The 26,053-nt window shown below is 38.5% G+C and overlaps 1 protein-coding gene across 3 annotated transcripts in view; it reads right to left on the bottom strand.

Moving 5' to 3' along the window:
* The window catches only part of EVI5 (ecotropic viral integration site 5), an 80,689-nt gene that overhangs the window by 52,095 nt on the left and 2,541 nt on the right, over window positions 1-26,053 (bottom strand). The window contains exons 2-11 of one of the 3 annotated variants that reach the window (XM_065655693.1): window positions 15,883-16,112; window positions 11,658-11,847; window positions 8,601-8,825; window positions 7,498-7,572; window positions 6,689-6,814; window positions 5,582-5,725; window positions 3,929-4,018; window positions 3,716-3,813; window positions 2,261-2,321; window positions 731-784 (exon numbers count right to left, since the gene is read on the bottom strand). In XM_065655693.1, the coding sequence (XP_065511765.1) occupies window positions 731-784; window positions 2,261-2,321; window positions 3,716-3,813; window positions 3,929-4,018; window positions 5,582-5,725; window positions 6,689-6,814; window positions 7,498-7,572; window positions 8,601-8,825; window positions 11,658-11,847; window positions 15,883-16,031 (1,212 nt within the window). In that variant the 5' untranslated portion in view covers window positions 16,032-16,112. Of the gene's footprint in view, window positions 1-730; window positions 785-2,260; window positions 2,322-3,715; window positions 3,814-3,928; window positions 4,019-5,581; window positions 5,726-6,688; window positions 6,815-7,497; window positions 7,573-8,600; window positions 8,826-10,382; window positions 10,453-11,657; window positions 11,848-15,882; window positions 16,113-26,053 lie in introns of those variants that run through there. The other 2 variants (XM_065655692.1, XM_065655694.1) reach the window with 2 other exon arrangements.

Here is a 26,053-nt window from a genome sequence, read left to right as displayed (position 1 = left end):
GGCCATCGGAGAACAATGCCTGCATTTCAGCAATGTATCGACAATATTTATTATGCATACTTTTAAAGATATATCTAGTTACAAATAAGCCTAACAAAACTCTATTCCAGACTAAATCTGTGAGAAATAAGTCTTAAAAGATATTCTCCCCACATGTACCCAAAGTTGCTACAAAAATTGAAAACTATGTAAAACAAATTAATGGCAGCAGACTTCCTGGACTGAATGTGCATGCTGCAGCAACACCTCTCTCCTGCTGCACTGGCCAGCAATGAAGTAACCTGCTTTTATCTCCATTTCTCTCTGGCCATTGGTAGGTCTGTCATTTTGCTCCTATGTAAGAACACCCAGCAACTTCAGATTTTCAAAACTGAGGATTCTTTCACAATAACCTCTTTTCCACCCAAGCAGTCCACTATTTCATGTAGTCTTCTGGACTTTGAACAGATGCTTCTAGTTCAGAAAGAAAACAGTACAAAGGTTTGGTATGTCAAAATGTTTGATTTCATATTCACTAAGAGCCAAGCATAACAACCTTCAACATTTACAAGCACCAACCCTAACTGCTTTGTTATTGCCTTGCTATTTGGCTAAGCACTGTTAGTAAACACTGTGGATTAGAAGAAAAAACAGTAAACTATCTTCATGAGAGTCCCACTTCATATAACAAAATTTCCATCAGTTTAGGTATAAATTAACACAGATTAAATCCAATCGCCAACATACTTACTTTTTCTAATGTTTCAATGCGCTGTTTGAGGAGTCTGTTTTCAGTTCGTAACCTCTGGAAGGTAAACAGTCCAGAATTGTATTTCTCAAGTTATAAATTGGAAGACTAATAAAAGCCAAGCAACTAACAACATTTTGATTTCATCACATCTATGAAAATCAATACAAATAGAAAAAATAGTGACCTTTTAATCATCCTTTTATATGGTGTACTAACTCAGAAGATGAGTTTAAACAGCTTGAAGCAGCACAGATGAGAAGTCTTGTGTTGTACGAGAGCATCTGTGTGCCATTAGGTGAAAGCAGTATGTGTGCAGCTGAACCACAGGGACTCGACAGCCTCTTCAGAAACAGGGCTGGACAAAGGCTGCGCGGTCAAGGGACACAAAAGTGCACTCCTGCACTAGCACGGGCTCATGAGGTAGCTACAAGGTGTCCTTCTTTTTCCTCCCAATAATTTATGTGAAATTATACATTAAAATCTATTTAATCTGTAAGGTTATACTGAGAATTATTTACCTCAGATCCTCCAGAAGTGAGAAAGAATTATACTGAATTGCATATTTACCAGAGCATTTCCTGCAAATTTTAGCAGTCAGCATTCAGATAGAAGAGATCTGTATCCCTAAGAATGGAGCCATGGATATCAATTTAGTAATGTTTTATTCTGCCATGCTGAGAGGCAAACTCAATGTGCTTGTTTTGCATCTCCCTAAACTAGCAAAACTTCTTAGCAGAAGACATAAGACTTATAAAACTTATAAGACTTACTAAGTCTTATGGCTTATATAAGGTCCCCAAGCAGGATCTAGAAACAGACAGCTTTGGGCTGTTGGGGTTGGTTGGTTAGGGTTTTTGTTGTTGCAGGTTTGTTTTTTTTTTTTCCTAGATGAAACACCATGCTGTGAAAAAAAAATGTGAAAAAGGAAAAAAAAAGCAGCAAAAGCCTATTTATGTCACAAAAGCAAAAAAATTCAGTGATTAAGTACATAGAGGAAGTAGGTCAGTCAGTAAAAGCGAAATGTAAACTGCACTTGGAAGGTGTTTTTCCACATCATGTATCAATTCCTGAAGCTCCAAAAGAAAAAGTGACTGGAGGCAGAAGACCCTTGATCTTGAGTCAAGTGTATGAGAAAAACCAAGACCTCAAAATCAGTGGTAAACCACTCACGTACATTCTGATAAGCTCTATCTTAACATCTGTCTTACAAACCTCCTGTGTGGGACACCTACATCTAAACTTACATATTCAGAATCTCTGATGAGGCCATCTGTTATCAAGCTTTAGACAGCAGAAAATAATGAAAAGTAAGTACAGCAGGTCTCCATCAAAGATTTTTCTTTAGATGTCCACCAGAAGTCTCAATAATTTAACTATAAGTGTTCTTTATGAACAGACATCCCAAATACAAATGCTGGAAGAAAAGAATTTTGGGACCTCAATTACATGTCCTGCTACATATACAGATCAAATGTGTAACCCCACATCTAGGAATTAAACTGATCCATAAATTTGTTGATGCTCTCTTACTTTAATTTCAACCTGTTCTTCCATTTCTTTTGTCTTTATTGTAGTGTATTCCTTTTCTAACCTAAGAAGTAGAAATAGTAAATTATGATTAGAAACATTGCAGATAAATTACTTGTTGGTGTAATACCTAACAAACAACAGTAGAACAGAGATACAGATTGATATTTCCTCTGTATAAGTGGCCATTTGAAATGCACTCCTGTAAATATTTAGACTGGACATTACATTTAAACACAAATACTTCTGTAGATATGAATGGACTCTGAACCAGCCCTCTAACGTGCTGATGCTTGCTCGGATCCATTTACAGTGGCAATGATTTGGAGCTATTTTTTAATAACCACTCAATGTAATTACACAATAAGCAATTCAATAGATTCAGCCAAAAGAAAACAGAGCTTGGAAAGCCTGGAAGACAGAAAGATGCAAAAATATTTGAGACAAATATCTTAAAATTACAAAACTGTTTTGGCCCCTTTCCAGCAAACCACAAAATTGTCCCAATTGGAAAAGGTGGCAACAAGAAAAAACAAGCCGAGATAGACAATGCCTCTGCAGAAGGCAACCACAGAAGTCTAGTCTCGGAATGGCAGGACTTTAAACTACATACACTTATATTGGCTTTCAGAGAGAATGTCCTGAAAGTTTTGTTACTGCTTCTGCTTTAGAGAAGACTGCTCGCTCTACAGCACCAATCACAGGCCGCGGACAGAAGGACTGGCAAATTCAACTTGAAAGCACAATCTGCAGTGCAAGAACAGTGAATGTACTATCCATTACAACCAACTGGAGAATCACCAAACTTAACCCTGGAAAAGCACAATACGTGCAGCTTGGCTTATGAAAACAGTTTACCAAAGGCAGAAAACAGAAGACATGCCACTAACCTTAAAAGTAGATTATGCTCTGGATTTCAGAGCCCAATTCAAAGTTATGTAACAATTATCAATGGTACGACAAAGTTTAACTTTCATTTTTAAACAGCACTAATCTTGGCCATACATGCACTCTTTAGCACTGTGAATACTTTTCCAGTTCCTGAGAACCAAAGTCTTAGGAATTCAGGCCAGATCATAAAATTTCACCTCCTTTCGCTACTTCACCCTCAAAAAACCAAACCCACCCCCCCTCCCACCACCCCCCGCTTTTTCTATTCAGATCCTGTTTACAGAAGTGCTGTAATTCCCCATAACTTGCACCTTCTTCAAAAGCTTTTTAAGCTACTTTTATAAATGAAATATAGCTTTATTATACTTAAGAAAAATAGCAAATAGTGCTTTAGAAGAATTTTCTTGCAGACAGAACTTCAGTTTTAACTGTTTATAGTATAAAACAACAAAAATATTTTAAAATGGAAAATTCAAAATGAAATACTGAATAACTAGTTTTAAAGATAAACAAACAGTAGGTCTTAGCAACAATACAATCTATTTTCTCAAAATGTTATATACCTACTTTTTCATCTTTTTTGCATTGTATTTGACTTGGTAAGATGCTTGGATTAATTTGTCTGGACCACTGTCAAACTGATGTGGAATGACCTTTTGAAAGTGCTAAAAGCAATCAGAGCACAAGATTACATATAATTAATAGCTGCAAGGAAACACATACACATGCACATTACACGTTTCAGACATCTCTTACAATTATTAGATAACCTTAATTTACCTGTAACATTCCTTCCATGTCAAGTTGCAGTAATTCTGCTTGGTTCATCTGAAGCACTGCTACACCTACTCGAAATACTATCTCTAAACCCTGATAACAGAAGAAACATCCAACAATTATTCATGGCATTGTCAACAATACAGAATGATTCTACTGTTCACAAATATTGGAAATCTCACCCAGTTTCTCAAACAAAAAGGCTAATGAAAAATCTCTTAACAAAGGGTTCTAGGTTTCTTATTTGGTCCCAAGGACAGATTGTCTGGCTATTTGTCCTGATGCCCCCTCAGAGAAGCTAGTGCTCAGGGAAAAACTCGAGTGACAGGTGTTCTTTACATCAGCTTTATCAAACATTTTAAATGTATCTGGTACAAAACCCCCCAGGTACTTCTCAAAAAAGCCATTTTAATTTCAGACATGGTACAATGCGGTTAAACTATTTAAACAGATGCAAGGGACTGTCTCACTCATATACACTATCTTGGACATTCTTGAGTGTCAGCTGAAAGGATCCACCTTTGACTTAGTATTTTCTAAAAGATGATTGCAGAGAAAGAGCATAAATGGACCATAAGCTTTGCGGTGTTGCCAGTTACAACCACACAAAGCTCTAATCCTAAAAACAATTTAGGTGTCTTTGTGAGAGTGACACTGAGTAATTCCATACATTTCTTTGGCTCCTGTTCATCACCTGGACAATAAAAGATGCCAACAGTCCCTCTTGTTGGCCTGCATATCCCCACAGAGCCATAACTTTGGCCTGAAAGCACCATTACTTTCCGCCCCAAACTTACTATAATACTGAGCAGCTGATGTCTCTGGGGTAGCAATGCTGCTGCACTGCAGCCAGAACTGACAGGTTTAGTAACTCTTCAATAGGCTTAGAGTACAAAGTCACATACAGCGTCTACATTCAAAGATTTAGTTGCCCTTCCTTGACAAATTATGCACACAGACATCTTCCCCTACAAAATCATCTGATAGGCATAAGGACTAAGAAGCAAGACTATCTGAGATTTGCGCATCATGGTGGGATTTATACCACTATCTAAATAACTGCTTTTAACAGTGTCCTGGTTTTGGCTGGAATAGAGTTAATTTTCTTCCTGGTAGCTGGTATAGTGCTGTGTTATGGATTTAGGATGAGAAGAACATTGATAACACAGGGATGTTTTGGTTGTTGCTAAGCAATGTTTATACCAAGTCAAGGACTTTTCAGGGAGGAGGCTGGGAGTGCACAATAAACTGGGAGGGGGTACAGCCCAGACAGCTGACCCAGACTGGCCAAAGGGATATTCCACACCATATGATGTCATGCTCAGTATATAAACTAGGGAAAATTTAGCTAATGGCCACTGCTTGGGAACTGCCTGGGTATTGTTTGATGGGTGGTGTGCAGTTGCATTGTACATCGCTTGTTTCACACATTATTTTATTATTATCATTGTTGTTATTATTATTTTCCTTTTCTGCCCTGTTAAACTGTCTTTATCTTAACCCATGAGGTTTACCTTTTTTTTTTTCCCCTCCAATTCTCTCCTTCCTCCCACTGGAGCAGGGAGTGAGCGAGCAGCTGTGTGTGGTGTTTAGCTGCCTGCCAGGTTAAACCACAACAGCTACTCTACAAAGAACATATGAGTATTGAGAAGTTACCTCAGACATAAAGATATCAAATACTCTTGTTGCAACTGGTAGTGGAAAAGTTGTAAGGAATATAGTTAAAAACCACGATGACGCATACATAGAAGTGTGGAAACTTTGAGACTGAAAGTGCACATAAAGCTCTGGAAGATGCTCCTGGAAAAGAAAAGGAAGAAAAAAAAATACCTTAAGCTTCTGCTGGTAGTTGTAGTGTGTGCATGTTTTGGACAAATTTTGAAAAAAAAGAAGAAATTAATTTATATTTAGTACAGACAGCAGCTTCGTAACACAGGACTGGGAAAGACATTACTCAGTACTATCAAGAACCGTGCAACACAAGTCCCAGTATCAAATGCCCTACAGCACTTCCACCCTGCAAAGCACAGATTACAGGAACTGCCTGATCCTAATAGGAAGTCACAAGCTTGTAAATTCCCAGGTCACTTCTAGAGCGGGCTACAAAAGAGCTGGAGAGATCTAGGACAGGGGTGTCAAACTCATTTTCACTGGGGGCCACATCAGCCTCGTGGTTGCCTTCAAAGGGCCAAATGTAATTTTAGGACTGTATAAATGTAGGAGTAGTTACATTTATAAATGTTTATAAATTTGTAAGTGTTTGACACCCCTGACCTAGGGTATGGCCAGAGACCTACATCTTATTTGCTATGTAACATCCCACCCCTGATAATCATGTTAGGAACTGGGTCACAAAACAAACCTATTTGTGACCAAGAAGAAAAAGTGTTCCATGTCCCAAATCTGAACACAATTTTAATTCCACGTATGAGGCTATCTCCCCATTTCTATATTTTAAAATAGTTATAAATTGACCACTAATACATTGACTTTAAGACTCTTCAATCCAAATAGAACTAGACATTCATATACTTAAACTGTATCAATACAAATCCTCATGCTTCAGTGTTTAAAGCCAGTCACTGTCTGCCAAAGGCAAAGAAAGTAAACCACAGCCATAAGCATTTACTTCTGAAGTTCTGAAACTGGCTACTGTCAAGAGAACAGCCTGTTAGCCCACAGCCACGCCTGCTCTTGAACTGTCATTCCCAGCTTCCTTATTAATGGTTACTGAAGAGAAAGTTCAATAGATTTTGTACCTACCTGTATCATGCATTCAAACTGGTACATACAAAGGCCCAGTTCAGCCATACTTGGTTTAAAGAGTTCTCGTAGTCTGTAATCTTGCATTAATTTAACAAACACACAGAATGCCTCTTCTTCTGGCATCTTTATTAAAAATAAAAAAAGCACAATAAAAACTCTGGACAAATGTAAGGGTATATCAGAGTAAATGCCTGAAAAGGTTTTGGGCGAGGGGGTGTGTGCGGTGGGATTTTTTCTTCTTTTTTTTTTTTGGGGGGTGGGGTGAGGTTGGGGGGAGAGTTGTCTTTGGTTGTTGGTTTGTTTGTTTAGGGATTTATAACCAATTACTGTAATGAACTTTTGTACATATCAAATTTTATCAAGTGATTTCTAAACTGAAATGTAGGTCTGTAATTCTTATACTATACCCTATTCTGTCATAAAACAAAGGCAGTAATACAAAGGCAGCTTTAAGATTATCAAATCAACTATCAAGTTCCATTTGAACTCTGAGGAGATTCAGTGTAATAGAGAAGTTCATTAATAGTTGAAACAACAGTCACCAAAATAGCTTGGAAGTCTGCAATCCTACCTTAGCTCTGAGAAATAAATGTATTCTCCCACTCAAAGATAGTATCTTCTTGGCAAATAGAACCACGAAGAGTAAGTCTCATTTGATTTGCAGAGTAAACAGCTGCCCTTCACAATTTCATTGTAACAAAATGACGAAGGAAAACTACTATAAAAATTTGCAATAAACCACCATGATACATTATGCATTCTATCAGGGATTTTAAAGGTTCACATATTTTTAATATCATGTTTACCTGCATGAGCAGCAATCCAACTATAAAAGCACTTCCTTGACAGTATCCAACCTCACGATCCACCAAAGAATAAGCCTGGGAAATGAAGTTTTAAGACTCTCAACAATTAAAACCTCATTATCAATAAAAAGTAATCATAGCTCATGCTGTTATTTTGCTAATAACTTACTCTTCCTTTCCCGAATCCAGCAAGGACAGACATTCTATTCAGAAGTTTTAGTCAGATATTCTAGTTGCTACCTGCTGCTACAAAGGGATGTGAGCTCTACTCTCTGATAGCCAACAAAGCTAAATCTAAGGCATACCTAAAAAATACATGCAGTTTCCAACTACAGGAATTTACCAAAAGATAACAGCAACAGCTGGCAGACAGACTGCACAAGGTTACTACTTTGATAGGAGACAGACCAGACGAAGAAACAACAGTTCTTCTCAGAAAAATTACGTGCTGCAGTTTTTATCTACAGGTAGAAGAAATGTGGTGATCTCCATGCGTGTTGCATCTTCATTTTCCAGTTCTGGAAGTTACTATGATTTGAAAACCTGCCAACTTTTCTGTTGAAAATGTTGTATGGAAAAGTTTGTCTTTCAAAATTTAAGCTCTAGTACAGCAAAGACAAAATAATGCAGATTTAATTTTTTGGTGGCATTCTCATTTTGTGCATGGGCACTGCAACGGCTGCACGTGGGCTTGTACCTGCCATTTGCTGCTACCACCTGCAGGTTTAAAACCACTTGAAAATAGAATGCTAGTTCTGATTTACAGTGTTCTTGTCTTTGTCCACATTGTTTGCTTTACTTCAGGGCACACTTTATTCCGTTATGCTGTCAGCAGTTAGCATGCGACTTTGTTCTAATGCAAACTTAGTTTTTTAAAATCTCTTACAAAATAAACCCATAAACTATCGGAATGCTATATTTGAAAGCTATCTTTGAAACTGCAATGTAATTTGTTAAACCATTCCAGTGACAAGTGGAGTAAGTTTAAAAAATTTAAACCACATGAAACTGATGCAAGTTCACTACATGCAAGGCAAATTCTCTTCCAAACTTTTGTGCACATTCTTGCTAATGTATTTTCAGGGGCTGAAATACTGACTTACCTTCATCACGTTGAACAAGACCTCCTGTCCAAGGCTGTCTTTTTCTTTAAAAAAATCATGTTCTGGGTATGTTCTGGCAATGTCCCTTCTTATTAATTTCTCACAAGGAGATGTCATTTTCAAAAGCTCTGAATACTGATCCTTAATTGGCATGCTTTGAGCACTGCATAAAAGTTGCCAAACAATTGCTCTGAAATGATGAGGTATCCCTTTTCGAACAAGCTCCTAAAGCACAAAAAAGACAGAAATTCATTTATATTTCCCAAAAATATAAACATAAGCCTAAAGAACAAAACACTTCAACAAATTAAGTTCCTTACAACTCCAGAAAATGTTTGCATCATATCACAAACCAATCATACAGTTTATAATGTGTAAACCTCACTTTGAGTGTCATAGGTTGTTAGCTAATGTAAGTAAGGAGAATCTGAATCATTTTCAGTGGCTAAATTAGCTAATGAACGTGGTCCCCTATTCATAGTAAGCTACTTGAAAAACTAAATATTCAAGTAATTTTAAACAAGAACTCTCATTAGCCAGAATTTAATACAGTTATTTTTATATTTCACAAAAGATAACTGAAGGTAACACCCTTAGTTATATTTATAGTGATGGAGGTATAAGAAATCACCAGTTAAAAATTATTTACTAAACTTACTTTATCTTCCAAAAAAAAAAAAAATCAGCTGGGTATTACACAATTCAAATGTTCCCAGATCAATAGATCTAAGAACCTGATACTTGTCTTTCCAGAAAGCACAAGCAGAAAGTAGTCTTGTTGATCTGAAAACTGAGAAAAAAGTATGATTCAGGAAGTTCAGACTGTCTGTCTCAGTGATACTTTCTGCAACAAGACTCAGTCTGACCTAGAAGATTATATGTTCAAGATGAGAAGGTTCCTTTAATTTTTTTTTTTTTTTTTTTACCTTAAGAACTGGTATCAAGTATTCTGTCTCCTAAAGGATAGTTTCTTTCACTAGTGTTTATTGTGAAGCCAGGGTAATCTCCTATTCTGCAAAGCTTCCTCTTTTTCCTGTTTGTTCCAAATATTTCTCTTACTTCTCCAAACGTTAATTAATGCGACAGTGATAACTTTAAAAGAGACTCTTGCTTTCAAGTTTTGTTTCTGTTCAGCTTAAACTCTACTGCAGGAGTTTTTCATCACTGACTTCAATTTTCTGATATCTCAAGACCTCCAGCCTTCTTCAGAACCACCCTAGTAATGCCACTCCAACAATTTGTCCCGTCTAGGACACAACTACACCACCCTGTGTTATTTCCTAAAAGACTTCCAACTCCAAGACAACAACCCTAACACATCAGCTTTCCGCAGCTCATTCATCAGCTCATTCATCAACAACGCACGATCAGAGTGTAGCTCTGTCATCTACAGCCTCAAGGGCTACTAATAATGAAGCATTAGCAAGTGGTTTCTGGCTTTAAGTGACCATGCACCTGCTTGATAGGTTAACAGCGTTAATCCCTGCAACATTCCTAAAGGAACAGCAGAAAAACCCAGCTACTAAGCAGCACTAAAAAGATGCTGTTCTACACCATATTATGCACACGGAAAAGCGGGACTTAAATCATCCTTCAGAACCCCTCCATAAACAGGAGGCGAGTTCTGAAGTGGATCAAGAGACATAAGGATGGAACACATCACCTACGCAGGAAGGTATATGCACCTATATCTAAAACTTAAAACACTTACCAGATATCCAGTAACTTAAGACCAGCTTTTACAGCCAAGACAAAAAGATACCTATGCTGCTAAAGTCGTACCTACTGGTACAATCAGGAAATAGGTATGGATGCTCTGGTATTCCATCGGAAATGCAGAATGACACTGTTTAGGCTGACTTTCGACAAACAAAACAAAAACAAAAAAATATTGAGAATTATTTAACCAGCAAACGAAAGCTCACTAGCAATTTAACTAAATCTCTATTGAAAGTTAGTTAAAAACTCCCCAAATTATACTTGGCAGCTGTGGAAACAAGTGATGCTCATGACACTTCAAAACGTTGACATGAATTATATCCAACCAGATCTACTTTTCCATTCTCTTGCCAGGTTCACAGGCTTCATTTCACGGCCTTTTGGGAACACCTTTCCAGAACCTGTTTTCCCTATGCAAGCAGGAAATCTTGAATTCATTTTCTTCCCTTGTTTCCTCTCTCAAGTCATGTTCTCTCTTCACAACTGCTGCACATAAAAGACACTTTAGCTCATTGTTCTGCCTTCCCACAACCTATTCATACACACACATTTCAAACTGCTCAAAAGACCCTGAAATTTGTATTCTGCACATAAAACTACAGACTAGAGCCAATAAAGAACCAAAGCAGAACAGACTTGCCTACAAAAGAAAAAAATCACACGCTGCTGTACTTGCTGCCTCTGAAACATGGTTATGTTCAAATGCCCCAGATGCTTTTTATTTTGAATTTAAAGCGTAATTGAATTCCACTTCCGTACATGCCCACAACTAACCCAGACTGGACCCACACTGGTCAAAGTTCGTCTGATCCACCCAAAATTTAGAAACTATGTGTTCTTCTGCTTAAGGTCATCCCTGGGGTCAACACACTTGGCATGCACAAAAAACTACACTCAGAGCCGCATACAGCAGAATTATCAGCTCTTCTCATAAGAATGCTTTAGAAAGATAGTTGTTCAGTGGGAAAATAATCATAGCACCCAGCTACCAGATGCCCTTCTGTAGGCTTTTGGTAATTTTATTTTGGAAATATGAAACAAATCTTCCCTATACATCTCTAATTAGAGGTAGACTGAAAGCTTTAGTATTCAAGACACAGTAAATGTATCTAATTTTCAGTAACAGACATTTGCTGGGCAAAACTGTTACCAAAGTCTGGTAACAGTTACACACGAAGCAGGAAGGCTTAGGGACAGAACAGGTTCAACTGGAAGCTTCCATTATACATTTATTTAAAAAAATAAGGCCAAAAGGAAGACAAAACAGTAACACTTATACAAATATATCCTACAAATATATCACTTATTACAAATATATCCTAAAAAATAGTGTCCAACCTTAACTTGCTTTTCTTTCTTTTTCCGTACATCTTCCCATTCATTTACAATTCTCCCCCACAGGATCCATGAGTCTTCTTCAAGATGGCTGAGATTGCTAGAAGCTGATGAACTTGATACTAGAGAAGACCCACTATTTCTTCTTGACCCATTTACTGATCGCAAGGATTTGCTATCTGTTTCCAAGAGTCTGCAAAGAAAGTACACAAAAAACTAATTCAAGTTCTTCTAATCACAGGACCAGCCTACTAATTGTTTGTTTAGAAGTCAATTCTTCCAACATCTTTACAAAGAATGCACCCAAAGGTTCAGCAGACCAGTTTTTCCAACATCCACTTGTATTAAATCTGAAAAGAAGAACTGGTCAATGTTGCTGTTTCTCCTTGAGATCTCATATTCTGCAGACAGAAGAACAGCTCACATGGCCACATTTTACGAAAGAGGTTAAAATGCCACATTGCGCATCAACAACACTGAGATCTTAATACAACTGTTTTGTGGTCTCACAAACTAGATCTTAATAAATAAAAATACTAAATTAGAGACAGTACAGAAGCATTGCAAGTCCAACCCTCTTTTACACATTCATCAACAGGAAATTAATAGTCCTACAGGTAAGACGCACAAGTTTTGTTGTGAGGCTTTAAGTACCAGCAAGAAGGCTTTGACTTTATTAGCAACAAGAAAATCCACAGCTGTAACGTTCTCTTTGTCAGTCTGATGCACAAGTAAAATATCCTCAATGATAGTGTCAAATGTCAAACCACTGCAAAATACAGTAATTTTAAAGAAAATATAAAAAATAGCCTCCTAAAAGTCTACATGATTACACTTTAAAAAAAAAGACAGTGTAAATACAGGCAGAATAATTAAAACCTGGAGCAATTTAAAAACACCTGACATTTGCTAACAACTGTTCACAAATCAGCATGGTGTTTTATAAATGCATGGGAAAAATCTCAGACCTAAAGAATGAGGACCAGGCAACACAAGTGGTTTGTACAGCTAATGAATGTGTAATTAGAGACAGAGTTCAGACGTGAGAGCTTCTGCAGCGACCAGGCAGCGAGGGATACATGGGGATGTGCCAAGTGCTGGACAAGCTACTGAAGAGACTCCCGTCAGCTGGTTTCTATGGCCATCGGTTTTACAAGGAGCTGGGGATCCTGGGCAAAAAGCTGTTTTGCTTGGCCACAACTAATAGCAAGCTCCATAGGCAGGGCGAAATTTTTTAGACCATGTTAGGTAAGAGCAAGAATTCAGACTAACTTGGAAAAGCGTTTTGCTATATCAAGAGTTCAATTTGTGCTTTAACTTCCAAGAATTCCGACGCCTGATTGAATAATTGCTCAACGCACCTGCACAAAAGCTACCCACACCCCCCTTCCCCCTTCCCGCATTTCAGCAAGGTCAGGTTAGATTTTAGATTTTTACTAAATTACAACCTGAGCTATATTGTACCTGAAACTGTACAGGAATCTCAGCATAAAGTACAAGTTTTAAGCGCTCTGCTATGACAGAGATATTTATACCAGCTTTCCGTGTTCCCAGCTTTCACTTGCTGGTGTTTACGGAAGTTAGGGAAAAATTAATTCATGAAGATTACAAGTACAGTCTCTGCAGTAGCATTTTGTATTGAAAAGTGTTAAATAGTAACGCCTTAAAAAAACCCCAAACAAACAAGCTTTTTCAAGACCAGTGTTAATTTAGTCCATATTAATGGAATGCAGAAAATCTTGTTTTGAGGGGAAAAAAAACCCCACATTGTTAATGTTTAGAAACCTGGCCTATACTGATCCATAACAAAAATGTACAGTTTGGAACTCCTCCTCTCAACCTGACACAGTGCTTAACGATCAAATTCAAAGTAACCACAGGGGAAAAACAAGCACAGAATAGACATTATGATTATAAACCCAAGGTTCTAACTGGTCTCTTTCAGTTTCACAGCTCTCTATAAAAGTTATGCTGATTTCTGTAATTTGGCCTTACCTGGATAAACTCATTGTCCTTAGACTTGAAACTGAGAAGTTCTTTTTTCAGTAAGTAAAGAGTTCTGTGGTGTTTAGTCACTGTTTTCTTTCACCTAAAACTTTATAAATGATTTACTAATGCCAAACAGCTCCACCAGGACTCTGGACTGAGCTACCTCATTATTCTGAGGGGACTTTCAGTATATTTGGATTACAGAATAGGTGGGTACAATCTGAGTTATTTCCACTTTCAGCTGTTTAACTAATTCATATTCTTCTTATTGACAGAAAAGCCAACAATGAAAAGCAAACCTTTAAAAACACCCATCACCAGCAATTCTTTTAGCAAGAAGGAACAAGAATAGTCCCGTGTTCAGAATTCCTTGTCAACAAAATGCCGCTGTGCCAAAATGCAGATTCAAACTGTTCTGAAGCCACGGTGCACCCAGCATACAAGCATCACGTTTCTGTATTAAAGTGTGATATCTCACGAGAAAAGGTACATTTGATAGGATAGCCTCTAGCTCGAATTCACATACAAGCCTACTGTGGGATTGAGTAACAGGTCCGGCTAAAATGAAATAAAACCAGACAAGATTTGCTAATCTTATTTACTAAATGAAGAAAGCTGACTTGAAAAAGAAAGCCTAGCGAGCCCAAGCTCACATTCTTCTTTCAAAACGCAAGCCAGTTTAACTGCAGGGCTTCATGAGATGGCTCTAGATGTGAAGACATTACACTCCAACACAGATAAGTGGTCCAAAGAACAGGTATCACTGCTTTTCACATGAAAGTTAGCCACTGGGTCATGAACCGAGCAGAATGCCTCAGATTAAATGCAAATTAGCTTTCTTAAAAGCACTCTATTTAAGTCTTCTTGTTTTTTTTTCTTCTTTTGATAAATTTTCATTTGCACAGCAAAAATTACATATAGTTCATCTTTGAAGGAGGGACCTCCTCATAAACCACAAGAAGGAGAGGATGAGGTGGTTCTAGAGCTGCCTTTCATTCTTGGTCAAGAATTAGACAGATACAAACTCCCTGTCAGTTGTATTGCTATTGGGCTGCAGAATAGAAACATGAGAAAAGACATACCAGGTGACACAGTGGCATCTGCCCCTCCTCCTCCCAGTTATTCTTTTCCTCTACTGGAAGTTACTACCCTCAGAACTGAATCAGCAGAGTTTAAAAAAAAAAAACAAAACACAAACACACACCCCAACAACACACAACCCACACACCAGGGAGTACCTCAGCTGCCTCAGTGCAAAGTCCAGTACGCTGGAACAGAAGCCAGTTTGAGCTGAACTATCAAACTCTGTACTTCCCTGCAGCAGCAGGCACAGCAGTCTTCAGTGGGTATCAAAGCCCTGCAGCTACCCACTAAGGCTAAAACCTATTTCAAGTTCAAGTTCTCCTTTACAGTCAATCTCTCAGAAATGTACTTGCCAAATATAACCAAATTTTGCAAGAGGTCAGATGACTTCAAAGTCCTGCCTCAAAAGAGCAAATAAGTATGGGTTCTGGAAAGTCAGTATTAAGAAATCATACAGTCCTATTTTGTTTCTTAGTGAGATTGCCACTTTGCAATCACTGTGCACGTCAAGAGCAACCGATCCAACTGGAAGTTGCATCCTGAACTGTAGGTGGTACAGATAAACATACACTCACGAAAATGCTGCCAAGAAAAACAGTTGCTTACTATACCAAAAAATAAAAGCCAGGATGAACAGAAAGGACTGATTAGGAATTTACTTTTCATGAAATTAAGACATTATGCATCTTCCACCATAAGTGTAACAGCAGGAAGATGGCTGAACACACTTTTATCTCCAAGCATACAGTGGAAAGCAAGAACTTAATAAAAATGAAAAATAAAAAAAAGAAAACAGAATTCAGAATCTAAGATATTGAAAAACTAATAGCAATTGTAGTTTTGATTTCAGAAAGTGAGGAGGTTATATGAAAATCTCATCCCTGAGATACTCTGTTTTAAATTGGATATGAAAATAATTTGCTCTGGTGTAATTTCTTAGGATTAGAGGCAGCTGTAAACACACCTGTAAACCAGGAGAGAAAAAACATCTTTTAGAGTTCCACAAAACCAGAATCTGTAAAAACATTGCACAAGAACACAAGTTCTTAAACCTTGGGGCCTTGAAACTGAAATGAACAGCCTCTATGCTGAAATTGCAACAAATCCATTTTAGTCTCATTACTATACTTTGAAGACCAAAAAGTTTTCCATTCACCTGTTCTGTTCCTCAAGTTTAGCGAGTAATTCTAAGTCATCTGGACTCAGCTGTGTTGGTGAGGATGGTGACAACGCAGGTGTAGATAGAGTGGTAGAGGAGGATGTAGTGTGTAGTGAGGCAGATGGACTTGCCACCTGACTGGCCATTTGACTGACGGTGTGCGACACGGTGTTCTTCACCCATGAGAGAGTAGAGCTCAGCTTGCCTGCAACCTTGTCTGTCGCCACCTGTGATGACAAAAAGAAGAGGATGCAATAGTTGTCTTTTTTAATACCTTTTTTCAGTAAACCTGCTGTACTGAACGAAGCCAAAAATACACAATATGCATGAAGTGACACTGAGATTATTTATTATTATTGAGATTATTTATTTCACCCAAAGATGTCAGAAGCAACACAAACATCAACTCCAATACAATATTACAGAAGTAGTAACACGCAAGTACGCAGCTCATCCACAAAGCAAGACTCGGTGGTCATATACTCACAGAGTTCATTTCTGCAGCACAGAAATACCACAAGATCCAGGACCAGCTCGGACTTACCATTACAAAAATAATTAGAAATAAAAGCTTATTTTAAGACATCTTGATATGCTGATAATGGTACAGAAACTGTAGAAAAATAGATATAGAAACAGTCAACTACTTTACTGATGGACACTGGAGCAGTACAAGTACTTCAGTGTAACCACTCCAGACCACCCACTGCTCACCTTCCTAATCCCTACAGCAGCAGGACAGAGGAGCAGGGACACCACACTTCTGATCTGCATCAAAGCAAAAGATCCTTTGGTATCTGCCAGTGTGCACAAAATGGTCACAAAGAATTTGCATCCATGGAACTGCAACGGCTCCCGAATGTCTTGCACGAAGGCCTCATGCTGCCAGCTCTTCTCCTTCCCCACTTTCTCTTCAGGTCACCCTTACACCAACTGTCCGTGACACTAATGCCACCACCTGTACCTGGACAAGCCTGGGGTTTGAGAGGAGTTCTGGAGAAAAGGTGAGAGCTGCTCTCAGAGCAGAAGGGAGCTCTGAGCAGACAGCTGGGGAAACCACAGGCCCAGGAATGCGGAGGTTGTTAACTGCGGCTGATCATAATCTGCTGCTATTTCTTGACCAGTGTCATGGGGTAATGCAGCTCAACAGATTCTGTCATCGCTGGAGAACAAACAGCATCCCCTGGAGATATTTTCCCACGAAGCCCTCACTAGAGCTTCCTTCAGCAACTGAAAATGTAAGAGGCTTTGACCTACAGTAATTCAGAGTTCAATTCTTCCCCAGCCAACTTAGAGACAATCTAGATGCACCTTAAAGAGCTCACTGCCTTGCAAAAGGTTAAAACTCCTCAAAACCAGGCCTGAAGAGGAACTTTCCTTGAAGCTCTGCTGCTGGCAACTATTTGTTTTGACCTGCTGACTTCCTCAAAATATTGAATTGCTCAATAGTTGTCACAAACAATTCTGCAGTTCGGCCTATACAGTAATTGCTAAAACAGTACAGACACTGAGCCACAAGGAAAAAAATCCCTTCCCAACATCCTCTAATAGTATCTAGTTGAAGTAGAATTTCAACAGGAAAAAGTAACTCCATCTCAGCATGCAGTGCATTTATCTGAAGCACAGTACGTAGACTGAATGACTGGTTACCAAAGCAGAAGCTTTTATTTAGATACAATGCTACAATTAACTTTTTTTGTGAATCAAATCCAGCACTATTTTATTTTCACGTCTTATCGAAAGGAAGACATGCTGAATGCCTTCAGAAAACAAGAGGAAGACTACAGGCCAAAACCAAACCAGTGGTACTTAATCTCTCCCCTTCCTCTACGCCAGCAACGTGACACTTCAGAGCTCTCCTAGAGGACTGCGAACAGGTTTCCAATTTCCATATGCTTAATATTCATTCTGGAAACAGTAACAGATTTTGCTAGAAATCTTCAGAAGCAGGGACACAAACCGCTGGTGTGAATAGTGAGGTCCCAACATAAGCACCAGAAAGACTCCTGTTGGTTCTTATATCACTGTTGGACAGGAAAGCTCACATATATCAATGTTAGGAGAAAAAAAACCCAAACTAACCAACCAACCCACCCACACAAACAAAAAACCTAACACATGATCTTTTAAAGATACGATTTGAAAAGTCACTTCCAATACTAGCATTTGACACCATCTTTTATACAAGAAAGGAATAAAAATTGCTAGAGGTTTCAAAATCTTAAGTTTAATACATGCATTAGTATTTCACTCAGTCAATATCCTTTATTCTCTATTGCTATGAAAGGATAACTTATTGCTGTTTCACTTTGTATAAAATAGCATTATGATGAAGGTAACTCGTACATCTCAGTTAAGATTGATTATTTTCTCAAAGGCTTTAAAACTGCTTAAAATATGACAAGTAATACAACTATTCCAAAAATAAATGCTGGCAGAAACAGGGCAAATCTTAACAACGCAGCAGACATGACTGCCATACGCAGCAGGTTTTAAGAGTCATCCATTCTAATAATCTTATATATAAATATTAGAAAAGCCGTGATTTTGAGTAATAGCCTGTGTGACAGAAATAGGAAGAGGAAGTATACAACCAGTGTTCATCTCTTTACAAAGTAAAGTAACCAGGAAGACTTAAGGCGAAAAAGTCAGTCCCAGCTGAGTCTGGCTTATGCATTATGGGGCTCTTACTCCACATTAAAACAGCTGAAGCAGGGGCGGGGGGTGGGGTATGACAGAAATCAAGAATCTTACTAACACTTATTCACCAACACATCACTAGGCATTAAAAAATTAATGCAAAGTTTGTAGGAACTAATTACATGAAGAGTACTAAGAAAATGTATGGTCAAGAAAACCGTGCAAGACAGCAGTTAAATCAGAACAATGTGTCTAACACCACTACAATTTCTAAAAGCAGCTTAGAGTTTCATTAGAATATATTCAGAGAATTAGTACCCCAAAAATATTCCTAGTCAACTATCTGAAAGCATTAATACCTACGGCAAGCAAAATGCATAGCTGCAAAAAGCAAGTGTTTGAAGATCAAAAGGCTCACAGTGAAGTTGGTATCAAAAGCACACAAATAATTCGTTTGGGGAAAAACAGCTACGGTAGTCACCCAGGGCCAAGCTAAATTGAGAAAAAAAATTCTGATCTAACAGCTAACTAGACAAGCCATCATCCCTTTTGCCAGGGTGTCCTAAAAATCTAAAGCCAGCTCTCTTAAATTGTCAGCATCAGTGGAGACTCCTGGATCCACACATGAAGGCATTTAGCCATCATGTTCGTTATCCCTTTCCCCAAATAGGATAGAATAACAGGATTTTCATATTTCATCATTTCACTTATGTTAATTTCAAAATATATACTCAGTGACAGAAGATTTCATAGAGTTATTCTTTGACAAGTGACTTAAGGCCTTCCAGAAAACAGGTCACTGCAACTGGAAAATAGGAAAACCTTTCTAGGAGCCACGCACCACTGTTCCTGTCAACACACACCATGCTCCTACACTTGCCCTTCCAACTCTTTACCCTTCTCTTAATAACAAATGAAAATTCCTGCTACGTGTCAAACTTTTCAACTCTACATACACCGTTCCATCTAACAGGGTAGTTGTGCTTACCCATCACCACAGACCACCGCCACTTCCCACCTTTCTGCTGACAGTCTCTGCAACAAGAAATCTGGGTCCCACTGCTAAGAATACATACACATAGTACAGAAGTGAATCCTACTGACTCCCACTACTATGACAATACATGCAAGTAGTACAGAAATTAATCCTATGGACTCCCAAGAGATACGTACCGCTTTCCTCTGACAGCACAAAGAGCTAAAAGTTTCACTGTAGCCCCTTCAGAGAAACTAGGGCTCCCCAATTAAAAAAAAATGACAGAGCTATCAAACTGTTGAAATTAGTCCTTCTGCCTTTAGCTACACTCATGAGAATAAATCCAGTATGAATAATGGCAGATACTTCCACTGGGTATCACCAAGTCCAGGAAACACAGGAAGATCTGTGTGAGCATTTGGTTTAACACCACCCTGCCTTAGAGATGCGATTTTGCTTACTGCAGCATTCTGGAAAGACTCAGTCAGTATCATTAAACCTTTAATCTTTCCTTTGTATTTTTGGACAGAGTCTCCCTCAAGGCTTTCCAAAACACGTGTTTCTTTTAAAAACTGGTTATCCTTTAACGAGTGATATTTCTGCAGGCCTGCAGCAATGTGTCCCTTTTGGCTACAATGATGCTCTGCACTTCAGTTATGAAGTGTCCTTCCCGTTGCTGCTCATTACTGTGGAAAAGAGATCACAGCCATGTGCTCAGCCGTTTGTCACAGTAACAAGGACAGCCAGATACACCACAGTACCCATCCGAAAATCTTAGCCAGGTCACAGCCATAACTCTAACTACACCCGAGACAGGGCTTTTGCCTTTGCCACCATCCTCTCAGTAGGTGCACAGGCGATGCCAGCCCCTCCCTGACCCCTGCAGCGCTCACACGTGTGCGACTGCTCCACCTGCCGCAGCGGGCACGGCCGGCACAGCTGCGCAGGCAGCTCCCGCACGGGCTCTGCTCCCGAGCCCCACCACTGACCAGCTGCGTGCAAGCTCTCCATCCCTGCCAACCACCAGCTCCGGCTGGAAGCCCCACTTAGCAGTAGTCTTTGCTCAGCTCACTGCAGCCAGTTTCTCAACTGTGCAAAGAGAACTCGTTTCCTTTTTATTCTCAGCATTTTTCAGATGCTGAAATTCAAGTTATTATACATTTGAAGAGTATAAAAGGTAACCTACATTGCCTGGGAAGACAGCCAAATCATTGAGAGCGCCATCAGTATGATCGAGCCAGTATTAATTATTATTATTATTAATGTGTGATCAAAACCAGAGCAAACCCATTTTAAAAACGTGGTTTTTCCCCAGAGGGGTCTCACTCAAGAACCTGCCAATTAATGAGACTTCAAACACAAACGCTGCTCCTGGCCCAGTCCCAGGGACAGCACCACTTCCCACTGCAGACGGCCAGGCCTGCAGACAAGCAGGCAGGGGTTCACCTTCCCCCTGTGCGGGGGGCCCAGGGAACCCAGCAGGCGTCATCCAGCTCCAAAGCAGGCACGTTCATTCAGGCTCCAAGCCATATTTACAGCTACACCACTCCTGCTTTGCCAACAAACCAAGAGCACCAGAAGAGCTCATTTGCATCCACCTGCCTAAGACCACGTGGATATGTCCTAAATACACGTAAATTTTGAGATTGAAAATATTGGTCTTTAAAAAGATGAGAGGAACAAGACCTAACTACTAAAGACTCTACTCTGCTGCAGTTTCCAGTGAGCAAAACAGAACTACCGGCAACTCTCACCCATCTGGTCAGTCATCAGGCAAGGCACAGACCTGTCTGCTATGTACTTTAAGCTACTACAGAGATAATAAATGTTTATACTGATACTATACATACTATGTGTGGTTTATATATGCCAATTAAAATGTCTAAAATTCACTATCGCAGCTTTATGTTTAGTATCTTTAACTAGCTGCTCATTACAACGCTTTATTACCAAGAGGAAGTACAATACTGGGTTTAGATTTTTGAGTTATTCAAAGGAACACTGCAGCAGAGCAGCATATGGAATATTTTAAAGCAGGCTAGCTGAAGGTAGACCACAGCATCCCACGTTACATACAATTATATAAATCCCCTTCCCTGAGAATCCCAAGGTATCATGCAGCACCATGTTACTACCACATATTTTTGCATTTTCCAGATAGACAATATTTGTTTTTCTAAAAAAGTCTACTAAGATTTATTTTTAAAAGGTATTTCACTGTACACATGGAATTAGCTTAATACCTATATTCTGCACTCCCCTGAGGAAAATCTGTATTAAAATTACAGGTATCTTGATTATCCAAAACACTGTCTCAACTGTTCCTATCACATGACAAAGTAAAAATAACCACAATCCTTACACAAACACTACAGTAGATATTATATGCTCTCTATTCTTTTCTCTCTTCCTGAAAAGAGAAAGAAATGGGAACTTCCAGAATATAGGAAGCAATCCCTCATACTATTCTACATATAAAAAGAAGTCTGACATAATTGGGGCTGAAATTGTGTATGTGGTTTTTGAGCCAGTTATATAGCATTCCATGGACCCAGTCTCCTGCTTGCTTCAAAGTTAAAAGCATTCTAATATCTGAAGAATAAATTACACTGACTCAGTCAGTGACATATGCAGGAGAGGCAGCTGGTGAATCAGCCTGTTACCCTGCTTCCTGACAAGCTAAAACCCTCATTTAGGGCTCAAATACAGTTTCGACATAAGCTTCATCTCTATCTTTTTCACCGCAAATTCATATAACCAATTTCTGCTGAAGTTTGAGGAAAAACTCCGGATTACTCTCATATTCCCGATTTTTCTTGTAATATCGTCTAACAATAGCCAGGAATGTCACGGCTTAGCATTCACCAGCTTCTGTTTTACTTGATATTCACAAACTCTCCAAGTCTTTCTGATACAAAAAACAAAGCACACCAACATTTTACACTGTATAAATCTTAAGCTATCAGAAAGCTTTCTGTAGTATCATTTAGTAAATACACATTCTTTAAAAGTTGCCTTCAGACTCTAACTTGCTGGGGTTTTGATGGTCCCAAAACACCTGAAAGAAGAATCTTGAAGCTGCAAGCTCCCATACAGAACACACCAATCTAACACATGAGGTGTTGTAAGGAGGTTCTTCATTAGAAATGCTGTGGTGATCCACCAAAGGTTAAAACCATTGTTCAAATTCGTATGAATAACATTTCAATCACTGACCAAATTGCACTGAATTCTATTTATTTCCAACAACAATTCCAGGTTTTTAATTACCCCTGAAGTCCAGTGTGGTTTGCGTTGTCCTACTACGCTACTGAGAAGACAAACCACAGTGCTTCTGCAGACACCATCTCCTGTCCACCTAAAGATGGTCCTTGATCAAACAAGTTTCAAACCTGACATGGGAATGTAACAACCTTCAGGAAACCACAGAGGTCTTCTTTCCAGAGGAAAAGAATTAGATACAGTGCTTTTGTACAAAAGATGGCTGAGCGCTCCTCAGAGCTGCAAGAGAAAATACTGAAGGACTCTGGTAAAAACCTTTAACAGGGAAGTTCCTTTGTTCTCCTAGGCCTCAGCTTGGAAAACATCTTTGTGTTTGAGTTCAGCATGCCAGGCTACACACACGTACACTTGAAGGACCATCCCCTCAGCTAACAGAGTGAAGAATCAGAATTATCAGCTAAAATAAAAAACTCCTGCAAAGTCACTTTGTTTTAGCACTAGATTGGAAGATTTATTTTTTCTTTTCAGTAAAATGCAACTCAGCCATTTCACTGGAGTTGGAGTATCATCAGACATTTACAAAAAAGTAACACACGCTGGAGGACACATATGTTTATCATTAAAGCTCCTTTCTACAAATTTTACTTTCCTACTCCTTCCCTGAGGCCTGGCTTCCTTAATGCTGCTTTTAGCCAACTTCCTCCTGGAAATGAGCCAGGACTAGCATCTAAACTGCATTAGGGCAAAAAGAAACAAAAAGTATATAAATGCAGTTAAATTTACTAAAAGCCTTAGGTCCATCTTTGGAAGCAAGAAACAACTAAGCCATATTTTTAAATGTTCGCTGAGCCTTAATTAAAATCAATGTTTTTAACACAACTCTTCATTTTAAAAGTATACGAAATCTACAGGGAGTTAAATTGGTAAGTTCAAAAGGATCCAGTATCTGACAACATGAAAACATACCATTCCAGGCAACACTTGTTTTTATGTGCTGGCAGCCCAGGTACTTTCTAGGTGTAATTTTCCTTGTTTATCAAGATTAGATAAACTTAGGCCACAATCTACAGGCTAGAACCAAAATGCTCACCTCCTGTTTACCAAGTTGTGCATGGTTCCCTTTCCAAAGAGAAGTACAAAACGAGACTTGATGGACAAACCAGAGAACATAAGCATGGCCTTATGAGATACGGTAACACTTTAAATTTATTAATTGCTTACTAGAATTTTAAACAAATTGGGTGACAGAGGTTGTTGAGACCCTACCTTTGAGATATTACTCTTCTTTCCTTTAAATGATCAGCTAAAAGGTCACCTTTCTATCAATTACTCTAAAGAGAGTAAACCAGTTTCTAAATGACAGACCACTAACCAGCTTTACTTGTGAGCTACAAATTCATTGCAACCTGCAGCTGCTGACAGAGAACAAGAAATCAGAATTTTTAGAAGTGAGAAATTTAACCAGTTAAGTAATTTCCACATAGGAAAGTTGTCCAAGCTACTCAGTAAATGCAGCAGATTTAAACACAGGTGCATACATCAACAGTAAATTCTTTTAACACGTTCCATGCCAACATCTGTGGTCTTGCAGTAATAGTGAATTTTGCCCATCAATCTACTTGGTATATCCATGTCTTCACAAGCCCTTACGGTGTCACTTGAAGCAAGCATGTTTTTTGGCTATAGAAAAGGCTTCTTCCATGCTAACAAACTCTGAAGCAGTGCTCCTGCAGCCTTGTTTCAGCACAGCACTTGGAAAAAAAACCAAACAATTTTCCTCAGTTATTAACTAAACAAAAGGGAGATGACTCTTCAGAGAAATTACATATCTAGTCATCATCAAAATAAACCAGTTATTTTCTGACTAGCTGACCACTGATTTTTATGCTTTCTTTTGGAAATAAGGGCCTACTTACTTCTTTCCAAAAGGCCTACTTGTGGAAAAATGCAAGGAAGATCAATGAAACACTGATGATTTTTAGTGCCTGTCGGACATCAAGAAGGTTATGTAAAAAATCCCAAACCCATTCTATCATGGTCTGTGTCTTATTATGTAATTTTAGCTTGCCTTTGTCATTTTGTCTATAGAAAGGCTGATCACGATTCTTTTTCCAAAGGTCTGAGAAATACTAAAGCTTCAGCCAAACCCATAAAGTCCCACCACTAATGCATTCCAAAGGGAGAAAAAAAAATACTTTGCTTAATGAATATTAGATTTTAGGTCTGCTGTTTCAGAGAGCATGGAAGTTGGAGTTTCTTTTTACCATGCCTGAAAGTAGTTCACTGTTTGAACTATATACAAGCAATCAAGAAGATAACCTGAAAAACGTAAAACTAACTTTTTTTATACAATGCCACTCTATATAGTGATGTGGACAATATATGTCCAAAACGTTAGGTTTTCGCTAGCTACTAGATTCTGACACCCATTTTAAGCAACATTCAATAGTTTTACCCTTCTATAACAAAAGTAACTGTAAGTGGCAACAACAATCCACTATTAAAAGACTGGCCCCATCTGCCAGTCTGACAAAACCAAAGTAAAAAAAACCCCACATAGTTAACACAGTATAAGATACTGGTGAGTCAGAATTCTGTATTATCACAATATAATTATACTTTAATTAAAAAAGAGTATCAAGAACATGTTATGATGTCATGAAACAAGTATTTAATACTACACTAAGAATCACTAAGACTCAGTCATGACAATAGGGCATAAGAAAACTCAGAAGTCTATTGACAGTCTGATTGTCAGTGGCAGGACAATGTGTATTAATAGATTCTGTGTACACACATAAACAGAGACACATCACAATTGCACGTACAAAGAGCAAAGCAAGACAAGAGCCCCTGCGCTATTACTGACCCACCACCCAGTCACCACTTGCTGGAGAAGGAGTGGACACAGCTCAACTACAGACCTGTAAGCAGCCAATACTACAACGAAAGCAAGACAGTACTCACAGTTTAAAGCAATCCAAACCTACTATCTAACTACTCAAAATTACATACTCCTCTAATATTTACTCCAAAAACCCCAAACAAACAATTTTAATTGGGTCTTGGAAAAGAAAGAGGATTGAGAGTATATAATCAAAGCAAGTATAGGTTGTTTGAGAAAGCATTCATAAAGTCAGGATTGGTTTTCTTTATTGTTCCTCTTCTCAGACTAGCAGAAAAGATTTTTCTTTTTAACTATGCATTTGACACTTAATACCTAAAATATTAAATTCTTCTATATGTCTTCCTTAAGCATTGGAAATTCTTTTTTTTCTACAAGTTAAGAAAACAAACCAGTTTGTTTTTACCAGGGTAACAAAAAGTAAA

The sequence above is a fragment of the Caloenas nicobarica genome, chromosome Z, assembly GCF_036013445.1.
Source record: "Caloenas nicobarica isolate bCalNic1 chromosome Z, bCalNic1.hap1, whole genome shotgun sequence".
Classification (NCBI taxonomy): domain Eukaryota; kingdom Metazoa; phylum Chordata; class Aves; order Columbiformes; family Columbidae; genus Caloenas; species Caloenas nicobarica.
This window is presented reverse-complemented; position numbering and strand designations above follow the sequence as displayed.